Source organism: Lingula anatina, chromosome 1 (assembly GCF_051362555.1).
Source record: "Lingula anatina isolate TDL-2025a chromosome 1, LinAna3.0, whole genome shotgun sequence".
NCBI classification, from domain to species: Eukaryota; Metazoa; Brachiopoda; class Lingulata; order Lingulida; family Lingulidae; genus Lingula; species Lingula anatina.
Window position 1 is genome coordinate 23,378,491 of NC_141767.1, and position 11,895 is coordinate 23,390,385.

The 11,895-nt window shown below is 38.0% G+C and overlaps 1 protein-coding gene and 1 non-coding gene across 2 annotated transcripts; both read right to left on the reverse strand.

Annotated features, from left to right (window-relative positions):
* Positions 1–20: 20 nt before the first annotated feature.
* On the reverse strand, positions 21–11,851 carry LOC106159544 (regulator of nonsense transcripts 1). The gene is made up of 21 exons (XM_013535851.3): positions 11,500–11,851; positions 10,665–10,789; positions 10,184–10,273; positions 9,671–9,880; positions 9,364–9,502; positions 9,110–9,183; positions 8,701–8,873; positions 8,375–8,473; positions 7,793–7,901; positions 7,407–7,614; positions 6,960–7,195; positions 6,611–6,725; positions 6,133–6,490; positions 5,681–5,955; positions 5,303–5,445; positions 4,920–4,962; positions 4,654–4,785; positions 4,007–4,244; positions 3,744–3,868; positions 2,552–2,668; positions 21–2,175 (listed from the first exon to the last, which is right to left on the reverse strand). The coding sequence occupies exons 1-21, from the start codon at positions 11,680–11,682 to the stop codon at positions 2,044–2,046; spliced, it is 3,324 nt and encodes a 1,107-aa protein (XP_013391305.1). The 5' UTR covers positions 11,683–11,851; the 3' UTR covers positions 21–2,043.
* LOC112042310 (small nucleolar RNA SNORA84) lies at positions 2,342–2,478 on the reverse strand. The gene has a single exon (XR_002886470.2). It is a non-coding gene; the product is annotated as a small nucleolar RNA SNORA84 (small nucleolar RNA).
* Positions 11,852–11,895: the final 44 nt, after the last annotated feature.

Genomic DNA, 11,895 nt, shown 5'->3' on the forward strand with positions numbered 1-11,895 from the left:
AAAGGTACAGTCAACAAAACTCTATTGCAATGCTTTTATTAACTTTCAGGAAAATCAACATTAATAAATCTTACAATGTTGTCCACTTTATGCAAGAGCTCTAAGAAGTTGGAGTTCCTGAAAACCAATATCAAACACGTCTTCTAGAAGGCAAGTTGTCTGCAGTGTTCCATTACATGCTAGGGCTGAGCTGGTCAAAAGCTGTGGTGTCTAATTTTAGATGTTGGATGTTATTTCCCTAAACTAAAATGTCTGAATTCAGTAGATGTGGTTTCCCTCAAGGTGTGTTATACTATGCTGTTATATTGCTATAGATTAAGTTCTGTGTGCCAAACAAGAGTATATGGAGGGGATGCATGTGTTACTGTGCCTAAATCTCTTTCACAAACCTGGAAAGCTTACTTGCATTTTGTGAGTTACCTTGGCTTTAGAAAACATTTGGAATCTAATCTTTGCTAGGAAGGAGCAACTACAGCTGTTTCAGTGCAGAGCTACTTCAAGAACACAAAATATACCAGACAACAACTACACTGGATTCGCATAGAATGCACTCACACCGTTTTACACTTTCAGTGATGCATTTTTTTCTTCAATAATCCATTTTCCTGCAGTTTTGTAATGCTGGCTATACAACATAGGGTTCTAATAAAACCTGCACTTAGAATGGATGCCCATGCATCTTGATTCCATGGGAATTGCAATGACCATGGGCAGCCCACAATCTGCAGCACTTGTGTTGAAGTAGACAGACATTTACTTATTCCAGCTTAAAAAAACTGTTTACCTTTTACTAGTTGTTTGAAACTTGCCTACTGACAGTTCTCAGCAAATTAAAAATGGTATCTTCAAGCTAGGTAACCTTTCAAAATCAAGCATGTCTGCCCTCCGAGATAAAATACTGGGGAAAATTAATCTAGGGATTATTTGTTTTTAGACTTCAGTCATGTATTCCCTTTCTCAGTAGCAGGTAGTCTACCCATTTCACTACCTTCACGTCAAATTCACACTCATTTGTTTTAAAATAGATGAAAGTCTTATTAATCTCCTACCATCAGTCACCCTTGAGAACTACAAATTACTGATTAATATTACAACAGCAATTTAATAATTCAGATGGTAAACTGCTGCATTAAATAATTAAACCCATCAAAAATATTCAATTTTATACTTCCCTTAAACCAAGAAAATATTTCTGTTGCAGTAAGTTTTTGCCTGCAATTTCTTTGATTTTGCCAGTGCCAATTGAACAAATAAAGGTATATTTCAATGACATCTAATGGTACTGCAAAGGCAGAACCCTTTTTCTGACACACTCGGCAATGTCTAGATGTAATAAAAGATGTCTGGAGTACTTGATAAGCAGTACAATTTCACATTACAAAATTGCAAATAACTCTCTCAATAATTTTTCAATAATTCTTTGACCTTAATTATAAGTATTGTTCTGAGCACCTCACTGTTGAAACAGTAAATGAAAACTGCAAATTTGTGTAGTAATCATAAGAGAAAAATATCTGGTCATCATTTGCTTCATAACATCTGCTCTGTATGCCAACCTGATAGTCATCAATAACTTCCAAGGCCTCCAAACCAAAACAAGCTGAGCAAATGCTTTACATAAAATTGATTTCTGAATATCTTTTATCGTTTTGATAATTGGGTATTGAGGAGGACCATTTCCTTCACAGGTCGACTAGGGCCTTGCTTCTTCAACCACCAACCCTTCACTTCACTCCATGACATTTGATTGCTGCTGTTCCTGCTGCTGCTGCTGCTCTCCTGGTAGCTACCAAAATCGGTGCCACACAAGTAGTTTACTCAGGTCTGTCAAACCATTACTGGCAACCTCTGCTCCATGCAGCATTGAGTCCTGTGAGAGCTTCTGCTTCCTGCAAGGTCCCTTTTCCTTCTTGTCTCCCCTCTCCCACCCACGCTTTCAAGCGACCGGTCACTCCTGACTTCATCAATGGATGTTGAGATAACTCTGTAGAACATCTTCCGTTTTTATCTTATCCCATAGTGTTGGCTTCCCTCAGTGTAGACCTAGTACTGTGAGAATTGGCCTCCCTGGGACAGTGGCTGAGATGGGAAAAAGGCACGGTCCCCTTGGTAGGTGGAGTCCTGAGACAGCAACATGTCTGCCTGAGACTTGAATTCTTCACCCATGTAGCTGTCCTGGAATAGGCAATTCAAACTCACATGTTAACCACAATATTCTCTTCAATCACAATATTCCCCAAAGACTCTGATTCAAACTATTGCATTCTTTTTTTTTTTTTTTTGAACTGACAAACCACCAAGTAACTGTTGAGAACTTCCTAGTTTTTCATATTCCTTTTACATATGTCCCCAAGGTCGGGCTATGAAAACAGTTGAAAATTACTGTTTTCATGCATGAAACCAAAGGCTTGATTTCTGCCTTAGTACTATCATACCTCTTATGCTCATGAGTATAAAGCACAGAGGCAACCACAAGGCAGGTGGGGAAGGGAAAATGTAATGACAGTGTAAAACCGAAGTGTTGCAGTAAACAAGTATAAGACAGACTTACCTGTGAGAGTTCAGGCTGAGAAAGGCCAGACAGTCCTGGTTGACTCATGGTGAAAGGCTGGCTCATGGACAAACCACCTTGAGTGAGAGGGCCCTGGGAGTAGGGCTGCGTGCCATCCTATTATAAACAAAAACAGGCATCAATTCATGTTATCATACATGCAGCATCAATGCACTGAAACAGAACAAGACAGCAATGTTCTGAAATGGGTTTATTTCCATTTTTAACAATTTTTAAAATAAAAGAAAATTAACAGTTTACTGCCATTTTTGTATGATCAACTAAGAAAATTGATGAAATGGGAAAAATATCAATAGAGCAGTGTTAAATGTCCAATTTCTTCCATTCTGAGATTCTGAACATAGTGAATGATTCAATCTGACAAACTGCAATGATATGAGTTTATTTCCATTTTTGAAACTTTATTACACAATACACAATAACAAGTTTAACATCATTTTTACAAAATCAACTAACAATGTTGTAAAGATGCAGGAAATGTCAAAAAAACACTTTTACATATCTTATTAATTAAATAATGAAACTGTTAACATGCCTAAGAATTGAATCTAAAGAAATGTAAAAAACAGCATAACTTCTAAAATAATGGCCCGATTATGCTGATTTTTGAACTTAACCTGCGTTTTAGCAGGATTGACCACTCCTGTGAATTTAATGACAATTGGCCTATCTGTTTTTCTTATATTGTGTTTACAGTGTTGCATATATGCTGAAAAGTGAAAAAAAGCATAACTACTAAAATAGTGGCCCGATCATGCCGATTTTCGAACTTGACCTGCGTTTTAGTAAGATCAATTTTTCCTGTGAGTTTCATGACAACAGGCCTATCGGTTTTGGTTGAAATGTGTTTACAGTGTTGCATATATGCTGAAAAGTGAAAACACAGCATAACTTCTACAATAATGGCCCGGTCATGCTGATTTTCGAACTTGACCTGCATTTTATGAATATTCATCAGCTCTGTAAATATAAAGCCAAAAAGTAAAACTGCCTTCCACTTATCGTGTTTACAATACGGCGACGACGGCGACAACAGACGCAGGTGATGGCAATATGTACAGACACATCTGTGTCTGTACATAAAAATGCAGGCACACTAAAAACATTAACAGACTTTTGCTTAGACACTTAAGGTGTAACAACTGAGAACGCAATGTCACATATAACAAACCTGACTGGCTTGACTGCTCATCAGAGAGTTTTGGGACATCTGTGAGGTGTTCTGCTGTGTATAACGAGGAGGCTTCTGCCTTCCTCCCTTCTGACCTCCTCTTCTCGCTGCACCTCCCCGACCACCTGGAAAATTCAAAATACAATAATAATACAAACATCTGTCTCCATCTCTTTTCCCCACATATAAATTTGCTAACCATTTTAGCACTTATCCCACAAAAAAGTGAAGATCATTAAATTTGAGTCTTGTTAAATATTTACCAAGCATCTGTTGCTGGTAGGCAGGCTGCATTGGTGGTATGAACATGCCCACTGGAACTGGCAGGCTGGCAGTGTATGCCCTCTCAGGTCCTATGTAGCCTAGCTGGTCATGTGTGGGGATGAACAGTTCCCTCTGGAAGTTGGTACCTCCATTCATCATGTGGCTCCTGTCGTATACACTGCCTGGGATCATGGCTTCACGGGCACTGAACATGGTGTTACTCATGAAACGGCCACCCTGAAGAAAGGAATCCAGATACTGTAATGTCTGCTACAAAAACATATATTGTTTTTTTTTATATTTTTTAATACCATTACAATATCTATAACTGCCATTCAACAATTGCAACAGCACATGAAATTTTTTGACCAGTCTCTGATGTCGGGCTATTAAAACATTTGAACACACCAGTTCTTATGCAACTAACTAACTAAAGGCCTTGTTTCTGCTTTACAATTGTTTCAACTCTAATACTTACAACTCGGAGGCAACCAACAAGCAAATGAGTATAAATGAAGCATCAGACTTCTCAGAGCATACAGTCAGATGCAGCATAAAATGTGCAAATACACATTAGAAAGAATTCAAAAATCAATATTTATGAGCAAGCACACTTGTACACTCCTGTTCCCATTAGTGCACTTACAGGATTTGCAGCATTAACCAGTTTTCTGGGTTTGCTGAACTGAATCATGCTCTCTTTGAGGTTGTTCAGTGGCCCTTCCACTAAAACTTTCATCTCCTTGTAATGAGTCAGCAAGTGGTTCCACAGTGGTTGCTGAAAACAAGTAAAAAAAAAATTCTATCTACTATCCAACACACCACTGTTTTAAACAAAATACTTATATGTTAAAAGAGATCTACTTTATTGCATGTAACAAATGGCTAAATTCTTACAGAAATGTTTCATACCTTAGAGAGCACTTTGGGGTTTCCAACCACAATGTTACCATACCTAGAAATGGCAGAAATCAGTTCAGTCTAATAGCATCATAATTTTCAAGAACAGAATAATGTATGCATTGTATTTTTCAAGTTACAAATTCTAATCAGCAGCACTGATAACTATAATATTATAAATTACGACTACTTATAAAAAAGGCCAAAAAACCTTTATAAAAAAAAGGAATAATTGAATCCTATCCAATTTTGAACTTTCATTTTAAGCCCACAGGTAACCCCAGCAGGTTTCAGCAAAGTAGAGTTCGCATGTGAATTATATAAGGCCAAAGTGATTAAGGGAAAAAGAAATAATTTGATAAAGTCTAGTTTATCTTCTTATACAATTCAGTTACCTAGCTCTAGTCAGTGCCACATTCAGACGCCTGGGATCATTCAAGAATCCAATTCCCTGGTGTTCATTTGCTCTCACACAAGAAAGGATGATGAAATCCTTCTCTCTGCCTTGGAATGCATCAACACTAGCCACCTCTATTTCCTGTAGATACAATATCAATTTTGATCAGCAATTCATTACATTATGCAACATATTATAAGGGCTTCTACATCAAGAAAAATACATATCAAAATTAAAATTTGTGCCTTGACAACAACAATGCAAAATTTTGTTTCAACATGCTGAAAAATAAAGAAATTTGGAGATAATTTATGTTGGACAGATTCTCAGCTGAACTGAAGGTGGTTCAAATATGATAAAGCCACCCATTTCCCACCTGATACAGTTTCTGGTGTAGCTGTCCACTGAACTGCATGTACTGGCATATAAAAGCCCGCTGTCCCTCATATGGTGTAATGATTCCGATCTGGTCAGGTTTCACACCAGAACGCAAAAAGCGTGTGGCAATTTTCTCCACATTTGCAGCCTCAGTCCTGTTCAAGTAGGACGTTCCAGATGAGGCCAGCTCTTCTTGTCCAGTAGTGGCATAGAACAACATGGGCTTGTCTGGCTGAGGCCAAGGAAAGTCCACTTGTTTTTTAGTTCTCTCAGCTGCAATGACAATTTTCACATTTTAAAATTGAGCCACAAAATTTCTTCAATCATCCTGACATCTAACTATAACAGAAATGGTTTATAGTATTTGCAGCAATACAAATGACCTCAGCTAAAAGAAAAAATATTGAAAAATATATAATTCATTCGGAATGAAAATCTCAAGTTCCTTACCGGCTGTCACTCCATTCTGTAATGAACCCTCATAAAATATATTAGAAGGGAAATTACTAAGGGCAGGGTGCATTCTGTACTGCACCTGCAGTCGGATAGGACGTATCCCCAGCACAACAAGACGCTCAAACAGGGACTGGGACAGGCCTGCCTTGGCGGCCTTCTTGCACATGACCACAGGGCCCAGCTGACAGTGATCTCCCACCAGGATCAGCTGCCTGCTCCCCAGGACCACTGGGATCATGCACTCCGGCTCCGTGGACTGGGTGCTCTCATCAATCAGGACACAGCGGAACTGCATCTTGCCCAGCCGTGGATCACCAGCTCCAACGCATGTGCAGCATATGACATCAGCATGCTGAAAGATGAAAGAAAACTCACCTTATTTTTGTGAAGCTTATGACTGTCAACTGCCAAACTATATTTTTTACCATACGTGTATTAATTTAAAGTGAGATACTTCTCACTATTGACTTACTTGCAGCAACTCTTTCTCACACTGCTTCTTCAATGTGCGGAATCGTTTCTCATCAGAAGCCGAGAGCTCTCCCGTTTCATCTTTCAACTGCTGCAGCTTGGACAGCTCTGGCACGCTATAAGAAAAGGACAGTTTGAATAATTTTGGAAGATTCTAAATATAATAGGATCCTTTTTGCATTGTCCCATATCTAAACCCATTTATTTATTCCTTAACCAAGCTACAATAGTACATGCACATTTTCAAAGTCATTCACATCTGTGAGCACATAACCTTATAGATCACCTTTTTTTCACACACACTGCTGTTCTAATAGGAAAATCATTTACCACTGGAAATGACTCCATACCTTTCCATGTTCCTTATCTGGTTGTGCAAGGCCAGGAATGACACTGGGGAGTCAATGGCTTCCCTGCTCTTGGCACACAAACGCACCACTTTGAGACCAGTCTTGTGTATTTTTTCTGTCAGCTGATCTACAGCAATGTTAGAAGGTGCACAGACAAGAACCTGCCCCTGGGTCTGCTTGGCAAGGTGATACACAACTGTTGCAGATGTAACAGTCTTGCCAGTACCTGGTGGACCCTACAAAAATATCAATAACCAAATGAATTTGGTTGAGTTTTATAAACTCTTTTATAGGCATGGTTATGTACTGAAAATTATTCAAGACAGGAAGGAAAGAATACTTACAAGACGTTATAAACAACTGAGATTTTTACAGACTTTGCAGAGATATGAGAGTCCTAAAAACACAACTCATCTATAATCCCTATCCTATTTGCAAACTATGTACCTGAATCAAGCTCAATGGTCTCTGCAGCACAGTCTTCACAGCATAAACCTGGGAGTGGTTGAGCTCAGGGAGTCCTGGGGCACTGAACCTCTTTGGCAGCTGACATTTGATCACCACATCCTCCACCTCGTGTCCCAGCAACTTGTGGTAGATGTATCCTGACACAGAGGTTTCATCCACAGCAAATGTCTTCAGAGATGCCTGCATTCTGAAAGAATAAAAGAAACAAGATATTATGCACTGTAAAAACAAACTTGCTCTATGTATAATTATAATCTGGAACTGGGCTTAAGTTTTCTATCACACCTTTTTCACTTAACAAATACCACTACTTAGCCTGTTTCAGACTATCAGTCGGTTCTCTCATGTAGCAACTGTACACATACCTATCAAATGAAGTGGATTTCCACACAAAATCCACCACAAAGTTGTGTGTGCACTCAGCAGGTACACCAGCATTACTCTTCAGCTCTATGGCCACTTCTTCACTGAAGTCTGTTCCAGAGTTAAAAGAAATATAACTTTTCAACACATTTTAATTTAAAGGATATAAATTATGTCATTTGAATGACTTTGATCGCATTCACAGTTGAGCCATGGCTTTACAAATCCTGGAACTAAATATGGCGGAGTACATGAAAGAAAAACCGCCTAATCTTTTAATAGCCTCTCTGCCTCTCACACGCCTCCCCATGCGTCGTCCCTGCGGGGGTACAGTCATTAAATCTCGGCTCCATTGGGACGACACATGGGGAGGCGTGTGAGAGGCGGAGAGACTATTAAAAGATTTGGCGTTTTTTCTTTCATGTACGTCCACCATATTTAGTTCCAGGATTTGTAAAGCCATGGCTCAACTCATTGTGAATGCGATCTTATTCTACTGTTGCTTGTGCATGATGTTCAACTTCTTATGAACAACAAACTATTACTGGCTGATTGTAAAGCTCAGTCCCAGTTAAAAAAGATACTGTCTGGAATCTTGATCACATGGCCCACTCCTGACCAGGGCTTGTGCATCTCTCCCAAGTACCTGAGGCGCAGTTCATCTCCATGCATCAGTTTCATCTCTGAAATAATGATATGATTCACTGATCTTAACTTTTTCTATGGATTTCAGATTTGCAGAACTGTTTTAATTATTGATTAGTTGTTTTGTTTTCTTAATGACAAAAAACTACATTAATTCCACCATGAAGCTATCACCAAAAGCTGCAAGAAAATTAAAAAAAGATTGCTGAAATTATATCCAATGTTGTCAGTCTAATAGGATAACTATCAACAAAGCAAACAATACCTTCATTAGCCTTGGGAAACACAAAGTAAGCAATCCTTTTCTTGTTTAAGCCAACATCCCAGCGAACCACGATCTTGTCCTGAGTCTGCGATTCCTTCAGTTTCTTGTCATAGTCTGCCTCCAGTTTCACCAGCGGTCCAAAGATGTTCTGGTACTGGTAGGCATCCTCATATCTATACAGATGCATAATTAATCAACATAAATAAACAAAACAAGCTTTCCTGTAAAAAAAAAACTTTAAAAAAAATTTAATCAAAGAAATTCTTCAGGGTCATCAAAATTTATTACAACACCTACCTTTATAAGTTATCTCCAGAATTCTGAAAACAATTTTAAACATACCCATTGGTAGTACAAACTTTCCATTGTTTACAGTTAATCTATGAATGATTGATAAAAACATGCTAACCTTAGCAGTACTTGGGATGGTTCCTCATCCACTCCAGGTTTCTCCAAGTCCTCAATGGCAGCCTCTGGGTTGTCCTAAATACAAAGAAATGAATCTCTCCATATCACAAACAAGTGACGTTAAAACAGTAGTAAGCAAATTAAAAAAATCAAATATATTTAAGTTTCACCTATGCATGAATCATCAAGCTATGTCCCCTATACAAAGTGAAATAAACTAAACCACCAAATTATGTCCTCTACAAAGGTAAATACCTTCCAAAGCTCTTCTAGCTTATTGATCTGTTGTGCAGTGATCTGACGTGCCCTTAACTGCTCCTGCTCAGATGGAACTTTCACCAACCAAGGAAGGAACTGACGATCTTGAATCAGAGGTTGCCACTGACTTGGGTCCCTTTAGTGAACATAAAAGCAGATTTTACTTCAAAGTACAAAGCAAAATAAAAGCATTTAAAAATGTGCTCATTGTTTCATCTTTTCTTTTAACATATACTAAAAAAATCTGTACCAAGTATAAGGAAAAAAAAACATAGTTATTTAATAAAAATTCATGGGTACTGACCAGTTCATGTCCTTTAGATTGCTCTGTGTGGCACAAGGCTGCCTACACAGCAGTACCACCACAGAGTCTGCCTTAGCAGGTATGAAACCCAAGAGAAATACATTCCTACAGCCACAGTTGTAGCATTCTAGGATAGTCTCCCCCAGTGGTCCATCCTTGTGCAGTGTAACCTCCTTTGCCTTGGCTCGTACTAGATGGTTTATGATATGACTGCAAATAGAATAAACCACAGGATTACAGCAAATGTCATAAGCAACTTGATCTTTCCCTATGATCCATTGCTAAAATGGTAATTAAAAAAATTAATTTTTTGTTGACACACACTTAATACTAGCAAACAATTAACTTTATTTTGTAAAAAATATAGAAATGAAAAAATATGGTGTTAGAGAGGTGATTGTTATGATCAGAAAAGAGTTGAAATGAACATTGTGGCTTTTTTTTTATCAAGGAGTTTGTCTTGAAAATAATAATTTGTAAATAAGTGTCTGTGACCTTTACAAAAATACATACCTGCCAGATGTATTTCCCCTTCCATTACAGAACCACTTCTTGGTCATATTGCAGTATACCACACATGCTGGGTCATGGATACCACAGTACCTGTTGCATGCATCAGATATATCAACTTTAAGCTGCTGCTAATTTAAACCATGGACTCATATTTTGGCTTTTTTAATATTTATACGATTTCTTGAACAGAAATGGTTGTATTTTTTCTACTATGATTTCTTATATAGAAATAATTATATAGAAAAATTTTCCAACTACAGTGTTATTTTGAACATTGTAACTCACAGAAGGTTTTCATCCCATAATCCAATGGATAAAAAGTAATCAATCTGGCTTTAGCTAAATTAGATGCCTATCAAGCTTAGCTACATTTAATCACACTACTGGATAAGGGGTTTTTAACACAGTTGTGAAACTGTATAAATAATATGTGTCCAGTAGGCATGTGAAGCAATGTGGTAGTATTATTTCAACTACTTACATGCAAGCATGCTTTGGTAAATCTTTCATATAAAATGCATCTTCCTCGTCATCTTCAAATGTCAGCTCCCCAATACCTTGGGAAACTCCTCCAATGCCATTTTGGACAGGTTCAATGCCCAAAGCCTAGAGGAAATCAAAGTATGTACCTTGGATTATAGTAACCATTTTTGTTCTCAGATAAGATTTTGTGATTTTGCAATTGTTTCATAACTTCTCCAAAAACAGTGATGAGTTAAACACAAAATACCTGCTGTACAGTTTTATTAAATATTTTGAAGATTTAACATAACATACGGTAACTGCTACGCTTGTAAAGGTAAAAAAAAAATCTGCCAAAAATCTCTTGTGCCAAAGTAGTAAGAAAACTTTTCATCATGTTTCACAACTTCCAGCAGAGGGGTAAGAGAATTTGGCAAACGCCAGATAAATTTTTTCATAATTTCACTTACATACCACAACATTCCAGTGATACCAAAAACCAACAAATTTCAAAAATCCCATATCTCCTTACAGTTTATCTACTCGGTTCATGTTGTATCATTCTTGTATCAATGTGTAGTATGATGATCAATTTCTGTAATCTGTATGGGAACTACACAGAGATAATGGCTTGCATAACAGTTTCGTGCACGCTGGTTTCGCATATTTTTATTTACTTCAACAAGGCAATTCTGCTCTGATAACGAAATCAAACGGGTTCCAAAAAACCTTTCTCTTCACAGTTGACTTAGCTGCTAAAATATTGGGGAAGTTTCGACCATGCCACATTTCACAACTTCCGGTTTCAGTTCTTCTTTTAATAAATACATTAAAATAGGCATGAGCAGCCTTACCTGACTTTGGCTTTGACCTCCATCTAGCTGAGATGCCTGAGTTTGTGACTGGGTCTGCGATGGTAAGGTAAAATCTGTAAAATCGAATTCAGACCCTTGAGTATCCGCACCCAGGAGATCCGCTTCTTCTGTGTCCAAAAAGGTCAAGGTTTGAGAGCTTGGACCGTACGCATCTACGCTCATTCTCACAAATTGGTTTCAATATAGCCTTAGTGAAAGTTTTATAAACTACAAACAAGTTCAACGGCGCGTTGTTGTCCACGGCAACCAAGTCAGTTTTTCGAATAAAACGTTCGCGTTCATCCTCCTTGACACGCCATTCTGTTTCGAGCATGCGAATTACGTCACATTTTTCAGCACATTTGAGGGCAGAGCACAAAGATTGATGACGTCGAG